Source organism: Erythrolamprus reginae, chromosome 6 (genome assembly GCF_031021105.1).
Source record: "Erythrolamprus reginae isolate rEryReg1 chromosome 6, rEryReg1.hap1, whole genome shotgun sequence".
Classification (NCBI taxonomy): domain Eukaryota; kingdom Metazoa; phylum Chordata; class Lepidosauria; order Squamata; family Dipsadidae; genus Erythrolamprus; species Erythrolamprus reginae.
In genome coordinates, this window is record NC_091955.1 from 24,394,007 (window position 1) to 24,410,572 (window position 16,566).

Sequence of the window (16,566 nt, forward strand, 5' to 3'; positions counted from 1 at the left end):
CCCTCGCTTTTACGTAGTACCGTGTTTCCCCGAAAGTAAGACATATGTCTTACTTTCGGGGTATGGCTTATATTAGCCGACCCCCCTGAAATCCCCCATATGTCTTACAATCGGGGGGGTCTTACTATCGGGGAAACACGGTACCTCATCTTACAAACCCCTCATCATACAAACTTTTCGAGATACAAACCCAGGGTTTAAGATTTTTTTGCCTCTTCTTCCAAACTATTTTCACCTTGGAAACCCAAGCCACCGCCACTGGGATGCCCCGCCTCCGGACTTCTGTTACCAGCGAAGCGCCCGTTTTTGCTCTGCTGGGATTCCCCTGAGGCTCCCCTCCATGGGAAACACCACCTCCGGACTTCCGTGTTTTTGCTATGCTGCAGGGGAATCCCAGCAGGGAAATCCCAGCAGCGCTAAAACGGGTGCTTTGCTGGCAACGGAAGTCCAGAGGTGGGGTTTCCCAGGTAAACACGAGTTTTTGCGCTGCTGGGATTCCCATGCTGGGATTCTCCTGCAGCATCACAAAAACACGGGGGGGGATGTTCCTGTGGAGGGGAGCCTCAGAGGAATCCCAGCAGCGCAAAAATGGGTGCTTCGGCTGGCAAAAGGGGTGAGTTTTGGGCTTGCACGCATTAATCGCTTTTCCATTGATTCCTATGGGAAACATTGTTTCGTCTTACAAACGTTTCACCTTACAAACCTCGTCCCGGAACCAATTAAGTTTGTAAGACGAGGTATCACTGTATTGGGTAAAGAGATGCTTCTTTGATAATGGTTTGTCATTGCTGGGATATATTTTCTGTATCCCCTTCTATTAACTGCCTTAATATTTCCTGATCATTTTCCATATAAGTACTAACAAGGTCTGTTACCGCAAGGGAATAATTTCTATTATTGGCTATATTTTATCAGATTTTTTTCTGCAGTCTAAAACTCTACTAAGCTTCTACAAATTAAATAATATTTAGAACCCTTTCCATCCAGCTGAGAAGCTAGTTGTGAAACTGATCAACCTTGTCTGGCATCAAAAGACTAAGCAGGTATAGACCTTGTTAGTACTTACATGAAAAATGACCAGGAAATATTGTGGCGGTTAATAGACTGAAAAAAAATCCCAGAAGGCAGCAATGACAAACCTTCATTGTTGCAAAGAAACCTACTTAGATGAGTCCATGAATCACTAGGAACTGGGCTCGTTTCAAGAGAGATTTTATTCCCCTCCCCACCTTTAGTCAACAGGAGCATAACTTTCAAATATTAATCCATTTTCTGTTCAAATACAAACTGATTTACTATGTCCTAAGAGAAACATCTTGAAGATTTTATTATCAATGATTTAGTTCCTGATATGTACTTTTATTTCGACTTTAAAAACGCAGTAAATGTTTAAAAATATACTATTTTTTTATGGACAGCTTTTGGATTATTTGCCAGAAGAGTAAGTCGTACGTAAGTTAACGTAGTAATCAAAAATGTTTTTGCTTCCTGCACATTCTCTAAAGACAGTTTAAAGCAGACAGTAGTAGGCATTCAATATATCTTGTGAATTCTCCAGAGAATTCTAAGAAATCCGGCATCAGTCACACCTGTAAATTCCTTTTTGCACCGGTCTCTGACACTTTCCTCCAAGCCTTCGAGTTGTGATTTAATTTTTTCGTATTCTCGTTCTGCTTGTTGACTTTTCCGTCTGTAAGGAATAGAGAAGAAGTTCAGAAAAGTTACAAACTATAAAAATAAATCATTTTATAACAGTAGAGGTATCTTGAGAAGAACAGGGTTATATTTTATCTTAAGTTATAAAATAGACACATAGAACTAAACTAATTAATGTTTAATGTTATATTTACTCAAACGTACATTGTTGTGAGTTTAGGTTATAATCATTCTTAGCTTTTATTAAACTTGTTGATGAATTTAATCTATATTCAGAGTGATATTTTTTAACCAATATGGATCTCAAAAACCAGATTAATTCAACTTTTTAATACATAGACACATTTATTTTATTTATTTATTTATTAGATTTGTATGCCGCCCCTCTCCGAAGACTCGGGGCGGCTAACAACAATACAGAAGACAATGTAACAAATCTAATATTAAAAACAATCTAAAAAAACCCCAATTTAAGAGACCAATCATACAAACAAGCATACCATGTATACATTCTATAAGACATGGGGGAAGGGAAAATTTTCAATTCCCCCATGCCTAACGACAGAGATGGGTTTTAAGGAGCTTGCGAAAGGCAAGGAGGGTGGGGGCAACTCTGATATCTGGGGGGAGCTGGTTCCAGAGGGTCGGGGCCGCCACAGAGAAGGCTCTTCTCCTGGGTTCCGCCAAATGACATTGTTTAGTCGACGGGACCCGGAGAAGGCCAACTCTGTGGGACCTAACCGGTCACTGGGATTCGTGCGGCAGAAGGCGGTCCCGGAGATATTCTGGTCCGATGCCAATATCAATTCATGTTTTTATCTTTCCTCCCTAAATGTATCTTTTTTTCTACAAATCTATAAGAATGGAGGGAAAATAATACAATTTTTAGCACCTGGATGTTAAAAATTAAGATAGGCAAAAGACATCTTTGAAGTAACTCACAGGGTATGTTTGTGTACAATGAAATCATAATATGCAAGAATTGTCATGCCTAAAGTATTTTGGAAATAAACACTTTCAAGGAACAAAAATCAATATAGATGTTCCTAGCAAAGTTCCCTGAGAACAGGAGTAGATGAACCCAATACTCTAGCTACAGAATTCACATATATCTTCCAAGTACTATGTTGTACATTTTCTTTTATGGAATAGTTTCTTGCAAGAGAAAACCAAAGCCTGCCTTTCATTATTTTTAGTATGATGTGAATGAAAACCAGCTGCCTTGAAAATATATATAACAAGAGGTTATCTTGCTTTCTCCCACACAATTTAGTGTGATATGGTCAGAAAATAGCCAGTTAAGAAACGCTCCCATATCTATTCTGGATTGTCCCTTAAATCCTTAGAGCAAATTCTGTAGCTACCGTGAGAAGACAAAAAGTCTTGCCTGGCTAGATTCCTCCCACATTTTTCTCAGAAAATCAGTTTTGCCTTTATTATTTGTACAACAGCTGATGACAATAAAAATTTACCTGTAGCAAATGACTGAGATGATGATAATGGCCACCATGGGGATAATTACCAATGTCAAGATCAGACTCAGTGGCACATCGCTGACTTGAGCATACTCCACTCTTCCTAGGACCCATTCTTTGAAGCCAAATTTTACCTAGGCAGATAATTGCAATTCTTAAAAACAGATTTTGATAAGCATTCAATGCTCAGTTATATACCATTTGGGGAATTTAAAAGAATCAAAATAATAGAAGCTCATTGGTGTATGCAGTTCACATTCCAGATGCATTGTGATTAAACTTTCAGAATTACCAGCCAGTGTAGACAACAGTTTTGGAGAAACGGCCCCAACATATCAGGAATGTACCAGTTTGAGAAAGAAAATCTGGAAAAAAACACTTCTTACATGACAGCAAAGTGGCAATATAACCATATACAGTGGTAGCTCTACCTAAGAATGCCTCTACTTATTAAATTTTCTAGATAAGAGCCTGGAGTTCAAGATTTTTTTGCCTCAAGAGCCATTTTCCACTTACAAACCCGAGCCTCCAAAACTGTAACTGGAAAAGGCAGGGAGAAGCCTCCATGGGGCCTCTCTAGGAATCTCCTGGGAGGAAACAAGACTGGTAAAGACGGGGAGACGCCTGTGTGGGGCCTCTCTAGGACTCTCCTGGGAGGAAACAAGACCGGAAAACGCAGGGAGAAGCTTCCATGGGGCCTCTCTAGGAATCTCCTGGGAGGAAACAGGGCCTCCACCCTCCCTGTGGTTTCCCCAATTGCACACATTATTTGCTTTTACATTGATTCCTATGGGAAAAATTGCTTCTTCTTACAAACTTTTCCACTTAAGGAACGAATTAAGTAGAGGTACCACTGTATAAGAAATCTATCTGTCTGTCTGTCTGTCTGTCTGTCTGTCTGTCTGTCTGATTTCTAGGCCACCCTTCTCCAGTGGACTCAGAGTAGCTTACAAATATAGAAACACAGGTTGAATTAGTCCAAATCATAATAGTTTTAAAAATGATTAATTATGCCATTGTTAGCAACATATAGTCATTTCAACCCTACTTTCAGCCCTCTTAGGGTACTTAAGAAAGCTTCCAAATGACACCAAGAATAAACAAGGACATTAAATCCACTAAAACAATGTCAAAGAGAGAATTTAAACAGATCTGTTTAGATTTACTAAAACTATTGTAGGAGTATATTGTGAATGAAACATTATGAAAATTTTATAAATGAATTAATAATGACGGACCATTTAAGACAGTTCATGACAAATTTTAAAAATATTCTAAACCAGAAAAGCAAGAAAGATGACAATTTTTGAAAGTGGACTACCAGATTGAATCGATTTGGGAGAATGGTCAAGTCCATATAAATGGCATTTGGGTAGGCAAATTCAAAGAGAGAAATTGGTCCTCCAGAAACTTAACTGATGACCCAATATTTAAAAAACAATAAAAACAAAATGCTAAACCACATTTGGTTTTAAGCATGATTTGTTGAGCTTACCAAACTGGACTAATTATCACACATGTTGAGCAGAAACGAATTTATAAATCACAATGGCAGCATATACAGTGCTAACATTGAACAGATCACCCTATGCTTAATGTTAGGAATGAATCTAGACAGACTGTTGCACTCTCAAATTAAATTTTTATTGTGGTCACCCCTTGTCAGCTTGGCTTAACATAAATTGTCCAGATGAGATGCCTGCTAAATTCACACTAAAGAGGACTTGACACCTTGCTATGTGATTGAAGATTCCAGGGATGCCTTTCTGTTTCATTGAGGTGACAACTCTGAATGTTAATGAATACAAGCCGAAATTTTAGCCTATTGAAATCCTCCAAAATTCTGAGTAATCATGAACTTGTTGATTGGGAATCTGAAAATCTGTAGACTTCAATTGTAGGCGATTTCGGCAAAGAAAGGCAACAGTTGCCTTGTACAGTGGTACTTCGTGATACGAACCCCTCGTGATACGAACCCCTCGTGATATCAACCCCTCGTGATACGAACCCAGGGTTCGGAAATTTTTTGCCTCTTCTTACGAACTTTTTTCAGCTTACGAACCCACCGCAGATCGCAAAATGGTGCTCTGCTGGGCACCGCCACCAGGCTGTCACTTTTAAAAACAGCCGGGGGGCTTCTCGGCGTTCTCCCGAACCCAAACTTTTTGGGTTCGAGAGGCTGGCGAGAAGCCCCCCGACTGTTTTAAAAGGTGAAAGCCGGGCGGCGGCGCCCAGCAGAGCACCATTTTGCGATTTTTTTTCTTTTTGCATGCATTAATTGCTTTTACATTGTTTCCTATGGGAAACAATGTTTCGTCTTACGAACTTTTCGCCTTACGAACCTACTTCCGGAACCAATTAAGTTCGTAAGACGAGATATTACTGTATTTTGGGATTCTTGTTGAATAAATTTTAAGAGAAAACCAAAACTATTTACAATTGCAAGTTTTTATATTAAATTCTATATCAGGGGTGTCAAACTCGATTGAGGGCCGCATCAGGGTTGTGTTTGACCTCATAGGACCAGGATGGAAGCAGCCAGGGTGGGAGTGGCCAGCTTGATGTCACTCATGTCAGGGGTGCCTGTGGTGGCCCCAGCAAAAGCGGGCTCCTGAGCTCCATTTTCTGCTGTGACAGCCTCCTTCAATCCACTGCTAGTGAACAGGGAGGGCCACATGTGGCTTTCCCAAGCTCCATTTTTGCTGACAGATGCACTGCAGGCCGGTCCTTTGCTGTTTCCAGCCGGCCAGATCTAAGCACCCTGTGGGCCACATCTGGCCGCCGGGCCTTCAGTTTGACATCCCTGTATTATATCATGTTGCTAAAAAAAATGCATTAATAATGTGACCTACAATGAATTCTGGAAGGTTGTTGACTGTATCTCTTTTTTGCCTCCGCTTTGGTAGAGGTTGATCTTCAGGCGGTTCACAATATAAATCCTTCTCAGTTAGAGTTGTTATGTTGCAGGGTTCTTCTCCTACAAATGCACGGGCCTCATCGATTGTCATCGCTTTGTTCAGATTACTACCCTAGATAGAAAAACAAAATGAGCCACTTTAGCTATTTGCTAATTTAAATCTTTTAAAAGTAGTGTTTATGGGTACAAGGAGCAATGGAAAAGAAACATTTCAAGATCAATAATTAATCTACTGTACATGTCTATCATAAAAGATAAGGATTGAGATTATAACTATATTAAATAAAAATACTCGATACAATTGACATACTAGAGTCTGTGACTATGCTGGATCTTGTTTCTGTGCTAATCTTGCAGGGCCAAGAGATTAACAAAAAAAGTATCAGGATAAATTTATTGAAAAAAATCCTACATCATGTTGTGGTTAGCTCTGGCCCAGCTCCTGCCCCAAGGACTGTGGATGTGGGGGAGACACCCACATGCTGCAGGCCTGGTTTGCCCCCGGTGGAATCTGCTGATGAAGGCTCCTCTGACCAAGAAGCCATGAGTGACAGGGAGGAGGAGAGTGTGGCAGACAGCTCAGAAGGAGATCAATTATCTAGCTCCTCCTTGGATTCAGAACAAGAGTTAATGATACAGCCATGCATGCGGAGAGCGATGCATAGGCAGCAACAACTGAGACATTATTATCAAAGAAAATGAGGTCACCTGTGGTTGGGTGGGGCTGTGGTAATTAGTGAGGCTGCTATAAATAGCAGCCTGTGGGTTTGGCCATTGTGGAGGATTATCTGATCGTTGTGTTTCGTGCCTGCCTTGCTGACTTCGACCTTTGTGTGCTGATTTTCCCCCACTTTGAAACTAAACCAGAGCAAAGTGTGTTTCACTTTGTGAAAGAAGAAGGACTGTGAATTGCCTCACAGCTGCAAGCTAAGTATCACAGAACTGATAAGGGACTTGTACAAATTACCAGTTTGTTTGGAGACAAGTGCTCTTTGCTATACAAAAAGAGTGCTTAGTTTATTTGAATTTTTGGTATAAAGAACATTGTTTTGAATTTTCAAATGTGTGTGTGTGTGAAATTGTATCTGTGCATTTTCGGGAGGATTCTACCAGAGAGTTCGACAGAATACATCATAATAGAAAAATCAAGCACATAACCTAAAATACATATTTACCTTTGCATGAATAAGTTTGTTGACCTGCTTTTTGACTCCATCAGTAAAGTTTTCAAAAGTTGGATCAGCAACATATTGAAAGTCCTGGCGCTCCACCACATGACCATCCATTTTAATAAGTATAAAAATTTGATAATGTTCCGGATCCTCCAGTACTGGTGGAGATAAGAAGACTAATGCAGTGTCATTGATTTTTGAGATGGTTTTTCCTTCAAACTAAAGAAAAACAAAAGGAAAAGAAAATGGCCTGTTACTATTTATAAATTATGTATTTTTATCTGAAAAGAAAACCAGTACTGTAAGCCATCAAATAATCTCATAAATTTTAGTGCATTTCTATCGTAGTTTATAAAAATCTGCAATACCGTCAGGATGTTTTAAAGGAGCTGAAAAATGCATGCTATGATGAAAATAGAATTACAATTGTATAGTTTTCACTGCCATATACAGAGTGAATATATGAATTTTATAAATGATTTTTGATAAGATATTCCTACTAAATCAATGTTTTTTTTCTAAACAATGAAAGAAACAGACCTATATGTGGGTTTACTGAATATCTGAATATCCCCTGATAGCTAAATTTCTTTAAGGTGTGGTAAAATATAATTCCTTAAAAGTTCAGCTAGGGGAAAAAACTATCTTCAAAACATAAACATATTATGAATTTTATAAAATGGTTGAAACATTAGGACACAAAATTATTTTCCTTTTCTAAATATTTTAATATTTGTTATTTGTAATATTTCAATCATTTGCTTGTTTGGTTGCTTTCAACAGGGGGTGAAATAACATGGATGGATGATCTTTGGCGGGCCTGGAATAGGGGAGATGCCACTATCCTGGTGCTCCTTGACCTCTCAGCAGCCTTCAATACCATCGACCATGGTATCCTTCTGCGACGGCTGGACGGATTGGGAGTGGGAGGCACTGTTTTACAATGGTTCTCCTTCTATCTCTCCAGTCACTCACAGTCAGCGTTAGTGGGGGGGGGGCAGAGGTCTACCCCTCAGCTTCTCCTTTGTGGGGTGCCACAGGGGTCTGTCTTCTCCCCCCCTACTATTTAACATCTACATGAAGCCGTTGGGTGAGATCATCCGATGGCATGAGGTGAGGCATCATCAGCACACTGATGATACCCAATTATACATCTTCACCCCATACCAATTCCGTGAAGCGGTGGATGTGATGTGCCGGTGTCTGGAAGCTTTAGGGTCTGGATGGGGGCCAACAGGCTCAAGCTCAACCCAGACAACCCGTCCATTGTGCTGGGGGAAGAAACATTGACCTCCTCAGATAGGGTCCACAACTTGGGTGTCCTCCTGGACTCACAGCTGAACCTTGATCATCATCTCTCGATTGTGGCCAGGAGTACCATTGCCCAGGTTCGACTGGGGTACCAGCTGCGGCCCTATTTGGACCAAGAGGCTCTACGCACAGTCGCTCAGGCCGTCATCACCTCCCGTCTTGATTATTGCAACACACTCTACATGAGACTACCCTTGAAAAGTGTTTGGAGACTCCAAATAGTCCAGAATGCAGCTGTGTGAGTTGTCATAGGTGCACCTCCGCACATCCATATAACACCAATACTTCGCAAGCTGCACTGGCTTCCTATTAGTCTCCGGGCACAATTCAAGGTGTTGGTTATTACCTATTAAGTCCAATATGGCATAGGGCCAGATTATCTACGGGACCATCTCTTGCCACATACATCCCAGATATCAATTGGCCTCCTCCAGGTCCCGCCAGCTAACCAATGCAGACTGGCGGGACCATGGGGAAGTCCCTGTTCTCTATTGCTGCCCCAGCTCTATGGAACCAACTCGCCTCGATGTCCATATTGCTCCCACCCTGCTGGCTTTTCACAAGGCCACGAAGACCTGGCTATGCCGGCAGGCCTGGGCCCCCTAAATCAACAACTAGCTTGACCATGTGTATGAATCTGTACAAATGGAATGTACGTGTGTTGTTGAGTTGTTCTATTATGAGTTTTAATTAAGGTTTTAGAACTTAGATTGTTGTTTTTCTTGACTTCTTTTTATTGTTGTTTGTAATTTTATATTGTTGTAAGCCGCCCTGAGTCCTTCGGGATTGGACAGTATAGAAGTTAAATTAAACAAATAAAATAAATTTATTCTATTTTGGTGTATTGCCAAATATCCAAATTTCAATCATTTAACCATAGGGATGATGCAACAATTGTAAGTGTGAAAAACGGTCATAAGACATTTTGTTTTGGTGCCATTGTAACTTTGAATTGTCACTAAATGAATGATTATAGCCGAAGACTAGCGCTATTAAGAGTGGTTATCACATGCCTAAAATTAATTAAAAATTTGCCTTGAATACAGGAAACATGGGGTAAGATTGATTGTTTTTCAGGTTGGTGGGAGTAGGAATAATCAACTCTAGAGCCTTTGACTATAATACTTGAAATACCTGATCATTTGCTGCTAAATCTAAATATTGGAATTATGGCTCCAAATACTCTTGTGGAGCAGGGATTAAAATGCATAATTGCAGGCTAACTCTGCCCACAGCCTGGAGTTTGATCTTGATGGGCTCAAAGGTGACTAAGCTTTTCAACCTTCCAAGATTGATAAAATGAGGACTCAGAGTGTTGAGGGCAATATGCTAATGTTTAAAACTACTCAGAGTACTGGGTTTTTTTTTTTTTTAAAAAAACACTATACAGTGGTACCTCAAGATACGAACCCCTCGTCTTACGAACAACTTGTGATACGAACCCGGGGTTCAGAAAAATTTTGCCTCTTCTTACGAACTTTTTTCGACTTACGAACCGGCGTTCGGAGACTGCTGGGAAGCCGCGCGGATGTTTTAAAAGGTGACAGCTGGGCGGCGGGGCTTCCCAGAAGCCTCCCGAAAGCCGGTTCGTAACTTGAACAAAGTTCGTAAGAAGAGGCAAAATTTTTCTGAACCCCGGGTTCGGTTCGGGAGGTTGCTGAGAAGCCCCCCAGCCCGGCTGTCACCTTTTAAAACAGCCGCGCCGCTTCCCAGCTGTCTCCTGAAGCCGAACGCCAAAGCCGAACTTCCGCGTTCGGCGTTCGGCGTTCGGAGACAATGGGAAACAATGTTTCGTCTTACGAACCTTTCGTCATACAAACCTCCTCCTTGCACCAATTAAGTTCGTATCATGAGGTATTACTGTATTAGAGTTTTTAAGTCTTTTTAGCTGTATTAATTGGATTTTTAGATGTATTGTTATGTTGTTCTGATATGTTGTGAGCCGCCCCGAGGCCTTGGAGAGGGGCGGCATACAAATCCAATAAATAAATAAATAAATAAATAAATAAATAAATATCTAAAGCGCTACTGAGTGGTCTATAAATCTAATGCATCACATTGTTTATTCCAAAGCTAGACAGTGTTTTGAAACAAAGGATACGTAATACCTTTTGATGCCTCTCTATATGTCTCCTCCTCCTTCTCCTTGATGATATATCTGTAAAAAGCTTGAATTTCAGTTCCACAGAGAACTTCTGAATGATATCAAATCCAGCACCAAGTACAGTAATATTTCGACCTCCACTAAAATACACAAAATTAGAAATCACATAATATATGCTTTCTGATTTTAGAGAGATCATTGAAAATACCTAGCTTGCTTTTATTCTACACTGAATCTTGTTTGTAGATAAGAGTATCATTAAATGTAGCCTTCGTTTTTACATATATGTTATTTTATCATACCTCTTTCTTTTTAAAAATAACCTGAGTCACCAAAAGAATCAATGATGACATTTTCCAAATAATGATATGCCAGCTTTTTGCTATTTTTCTTGTGACAGAAACTCGGTAACATAACTAAAAAATAAATTATGACTGCCCCCACCCCACATGTGATATCATAACCTGGTTTAATATGTTTATTAGTTGCTTGGGTTACTACATATAATCATTGATAAAACAAACAGACGTTCCATCAAGAAAGTATAGCGGAACCACATAACTATAGATGCATGGAGTCCAACTACTATAACTGGGAACTGACACTAGTATGACAAATGACACATAACTATGATCTGTGATTGCATCCATGTTCCTGCTTCTCAGTTGCTCTTGGTCGACAAAGGGTTATTTTGTTTTACTTTTGTTATCCAGCAACAACTCCAAGTCTCACTAATTAGAAAAATACACTCAAAACTGTGAGGCAGAAAGTGTTAAAAAGCCAGATAAACCTTATGGACAAGGTATATTTCTTAAATACATTAATAAACATCAGTTATACAGTTAACATGAACATCCTTTGATTCCCTCCTCTGTCATATTTCTGTATTTTGTCTCCAGATATAACTGATAAAAATTCAAGAACTGTGTTTCTCAATTTTAGCAACTGTAAAAAGGTATAGAGTTGAACTACCAGAGTTCTCCTATGCTGGCTGAGAAATTCCGAGAGTTGAAATACAATGGTACCTCTACTTAAGAACTTAATTCGTTTCGTGACCAGTTCGTAAGTAGAAAAGTTTGTAAGTAGAAGCAATTTTTCCCATAGGAATCAATGTAAAAGCAAATAATGCGTGCAAACCCATTAGGAAAGAAATAAAAGCTTGGCTTTTGGGTGGGAGAACAGTCGCTGCCAAAGGAAGAAGGTGAGATGAGGGTGTTCTGTCTGGGTCCCCCCAGAAGCCAACACCAACCAAAAAGAGTATCCAGACACACTGGTAAAAAGCAAAGGCAGTTTATATAATTCAAAGCAAACACAGGTAACAAAAACTGTTCTTACAGACAGGAACACTCTGAAGCTTCACAGAGGTTTCACGAAGGCCAGGCAATAAAACAGGATTCTTGCTGGCAAAAACAACGCTGGAGATAATAAAACCCACGCCTCCCACAAGTCTTCCAGACTTCTAGGCCACAAGCCAAGATCAGAGACGCCGAGAATCGAAGCAAGGTCACAGGACTCCCAGTTGATAACGCTCCACAAGACTGTAAGAGCGGGCCTGCCTTTTCAACCCTGCTGAGGAGAACCACACCCAAACCCAGCTGTTGCCAATTCAGGGATGTAAACACCTTTCTAATTGGTCCCTTCTTTGAGCTGCACGTTGCTGCCTTATGTCTATTATAGCCTGTGCGTCTTCATCCAATGAATCCAGGCTACTAGCTGGGGAGAGCCCCCCCCAGGGGTCTCAGGCTGCTCTTCCTCCTCCTCTTCCTGACGTTCCTCTCCCCCGTCTGCCTGGTCCTCCCCCTCCTGTTCACTGTCCTCCTCCTCTGGGCATGGATCCGGCAGAGATCCAGCCGGTCCCTGAGGAGCCTCAGGCTGAATCACAACAGAGGGAAATTAAAAAAAATCCAAAACTTTAAGGCTTTAAAAAAAAGAGGGACTCTGGGGTGGTGAGGAGGAGCATGCGCCTCCCATACACCCAGCGCAAGGCTGCCTCACATACACTGTGCTACAGAGAGAAACCCAGGCAGATGAGAGGGGGAGCACCACCGAAAGGTTCCTCTGGCAGCCCAGAAAAGCCCGAGATGGCTGGGATTAAAGGGGGAATAGTAGGAAACTGTCTGGGCCTTCGTGCTGCTCTCAAATTTCCTGGGCAATTTTTCCGGGCTCGGGTTCTTAAGTAGAAAATGGTTCTTAAGTAGAATATGGTTCTTAAGTAGAGGCAAAAACACTTGAATACCCGGTTCTTATCTAGAAAAGTTTTTAAGTAGAGGCGTTCTTTAGTAGAGGTACCACTGTACACACATTTTACAATTGCCAATGTGAGGGGGCATTGCACTAAACTGAAGTGTTGCGGAAGCACTGGTATCCAGCATAATCAGAACTGAAGCTTATGGGCCAATGTTTAATACAGTTTAAACAGCTTTCTATATTAAAGATCACATCAAATGTTTTCCTTTAATTTTGTAAATCAGTAATTTTTCTTTTTTCAGATGAACTAAGCAGTCACACAAGCGCTTGATAATTCTTTTCATTAATTCTTACATGGATGAAAACATTTACCTTCCCTGAAGTTGATGAATTTTATTTTAGAAGGAAGGTACAATTATGTTACATTTATTATGACTACCAAGACATAAAACAATAGTTATCTAATAATTACACTGGGGGAAAAAATCTCATTAAACCCGAACATATCTTTATAACAGAACCATTTTATTACCTGCGAATGCTGACTTCAGGGGTGATCTTGCTAACAGTAGGGTTTTCACTATAGGTAAATTGTACATTTTGTATTTCTTTTTTGGTGTTTCCATGTTGTAGGGTTACAGAAACAGGCCCCTTCTTGCTGTTTGGTCCAGTAACACAAACGATTTCTTGTCCAAATGATATACTATTTAAGAGTAGAGGAAAGGGAAAAATAACAACAATAAAACAACTTTTTTTAAAAACAAATCAAGTTCACTAAGACATCTAACTCATTTTGGGTTGCACATCTAGAGGGAAGAAAGGAAGAGTTTCAAAAAGAAAGAATGAATTAGGAAAATCAGTTGCCTCAGAAACCACCCAAACAGGTGTCCCATTGTGGAGGAAGAGAACACAGCAGTACTCTACAATTTATTACTGCTTTCCGGATATTTGCTTCAGTCCAATTTAGCCTGGGATTTAGCCTCACTATTAGATTATAGTAATTTTGCTCAGTGTGAAAGGGAGAGGATTAAAAAAAAATCTTCTTTTTTAGTTAGGAAAAGATATTACTAATTAAAAGCGGGTGAGCACGTTTCCACTCTGGATTTTGCATACCCAAAGCATCTTACCTACAAATACTTAAATAAAGTTTAAAGAAAATGCCATTATCATAGATAAAAGTCATTTCAACATAAATTGTGTTCAGTTTCAACATTAAACTGAATATGGTTTCATTTCCTTTCATTCATTTGTTCATTTTTAAAATAATGTTTCAATCTCATCTCTTCCCATTGAAGTGCTTGAGAATTGCCCTAACAATGGCCCTTTAAGTGTTTCATGGGCAGCTGTCTTTTTTATACTACATCTAGAATATATTACACTACATCATATTATACAGCACAACCTGGTGTCTTTTCTGCATGAAAAAAATGAATATTTGTTTGTTTGTTTGTTGTATTTATAGGCTGCCCATCTCCTGCTGAACTCTGGATGGCGTATGTCAATCCAAACAATATAAAAACAATATAAAAACAATTTTAAACCCCCCAAAATAAATTTTATTTTATTTATTTATTTAATTGGATTTGTATGCCGCCCCTCTCCGAGGACTCGGAGCGGCTCACAGCATGTACAAAAACAGAACAATAATATGAATCCAATTAATAGTACATTAAAAACAACAATTAAACTCAATTAAAAAGAAAACCTATCAAACCAATCATTCAACAATCATACTTAAAACATTCATTGGTCAGGAGGAAGATATAAAAGTCCCAAGCCTAGCGGCAAAGATGAGTTTTTAAACACTTTTGGAACTCTCCGGGAGGAGCTGATTTCAGAGGGACAGGGCTCCCACAGAGAAGGCTCTTCCCCTAGGTCCCGCCAGCCGACATTGTTTGGTCGATGGGACCCTAAGGAGACCAACTCTGTGGGACCTCACCGGTCGCTGGGATTCGTGCGGCAGAGGGCGGGTCTCAGAGATAGTCTGGTCCTATGCCATGTATGCCATCATTCATTCATCCCTACTTGGCTGGAGCTAGATTGCATTATTCAATGGCCAGTATAAGGACCCTCACAGAATATTGTCTCCTTTTATGTCCGAACTGACCAGCTATAGTCTCAAGTGAAAGCCAGCTCACAAGAGGTAAAGTCTCATTTAAGACATCATTATAACAGAATAAACACAATGTTTGCTGACAACATTTTCTCATCCATGGAAATGTTTGTCGCCTGTAAATATGGTAAGTGCATGTACAATATACTGTATATTATACATAATCTTTATGATAGCATTTAAAGTTATATTTCCAAATTTAATCATTTCTATAGTTCTTTTGATTATAATGCTGCAACCTGGTGTGCATGTCTTCAATGTCGGCATTAACATCTGCTAACATAATCCATGCTGTGTTTTCAATTATACTTTTTGGGGGTGTTCTAATATTGCAACAATATTAACACTCTAGATACGTGCATTTCAGATAAAGAATTACTAGACTGAGAATGTACAGCCCTTCCTAAAATCAAGCATGTAATGGCAATGTGGTATGAAGATTACCATTTAAGAAGTACTAAGTAGAAGAACTTAAAAATGAGCCTAAACTGTTCCTGTATCAGCCAGATGGAGTACAAATGTGACAGATAAATAAAGCTTGATTCACTTATATCGCAAATATTCCTTAATTAAGGCTGAAGCACATGATTAATTACCACATTACTTGAGCAATGCAAATCAACTAATTTTCAATGAAGGACAATTCAAGTATTCCACAGGCAGAACATGACATATTAACCAAAGCAATTCTGTTCCCCTCCATCAAACCGGACTCTCTGAAGTGGATAATACCAATTTATTACCGAACTCTTCCAGACAACCCAAATATCTCAAATTTTTGTACTGTTGAAAGTTATGTAGATAATATATTTTCCACCTCTAATTCACCAAGCAGTGATAAATATCTCCCCTGTTTATCACCCATTAGAAATAATTAGCTGTAACTTCCATCTTTCATTAACCCTGTATATTCACCTTGCTGTCAAATGGCTTTGCCGTGACTCATCAGCACTGCCATTTTTCAGAAATTCACACTATAAAAATGAGGCAAGGTTGCACTTTGAAACTATTTTGTTTTGGTCTTGTCTTTGCCTGTAAAATTGTAGGTTAATGGTGGACCTATAAGCAACTAGAAAAACAACATGCCCATATATAAAGAGGCATTTTGACCTGTTACTTAACACAATTCAACAGTGTTGGTTATGACCTTTAAAGCCCTTCATGGCATCGGACCAGAATATCTCCGAGACCGCCTTCTGCCGCACGAATCCCAGCGACCGATTAGGTCCCACAGAGTGGGCCTTCTCCGGGTCCCGTCAACTAAACAATGTCGGTTGGCGGGCCCCAGGGGAAGAGCCTTCTCTGTGGTGGCCCCGGCCCTCTGGAACCAACTCCCCCCGGAGATTAGAACTGCCCCTACTCTCCCTGCCTTCCGTAAAGCTCTTAAAACCCACCTTTGTCGTCAGGCATGGGGGAACTGAAACACCTCCCCCGGCCACGTACAATTTATGTATGGTATGTTTGTGTGTGTGCTTGTTAATATAGTGGGGTTCTTTTTAAAACTATTTTAAATACTTAAATTTATTGAATTTATTTGGATTTGTACGATTGTTTATATTTTTTGTTGTGAGCCGCCCCGAGTTCGCGGAGAGGAGCGGCATACAAATCTAAATAATAAATAAATAAATAAA

General features: G+C 39.9%; 1 protein-coding gene across 4 annotated transcripts in view; it reads right to left on the reverse strand.

The window, feature by feature from the left end:
* The window catches only part of PLXNB2 (plexin B2), a 522,361-nt gene that overhangs the window by 53,850 nt on the left and 451,945 nt on the right, over positions 1-16,566 (reverse strand). For all 4 annotated transcript variants that reach the window (XM_070755420.1, XM_070755418.1, XM_070755419.1 and 1 more), the window contains 6 exons: positions 13,355-13,525; positions 10,640-10,775; positions 7,224-7,439; positions 5,984-6,160; positions 3,129-3,265; positions 1,590-1,690 (listed from right to left, as the gene is read on the reverse strand). In XM_070755420.1, coding sequence (XP_070611521.1) covers positions 1,590-1,690; positions 3,129-3,265; positions 5,984-6,160; positions 7,224-7,439; positions 10,640-10,775; positions 13,355-13,525 — 938 coding nt within the window. The remainder of the gene's footprint in view (positions 1-1,589; positions 1,691-3,128; positions 3,266-5,983; positions 6,161-7,223; positions 7,440-10,639; positions 10,776-13,354; positions 13,526-16,566) is intronic.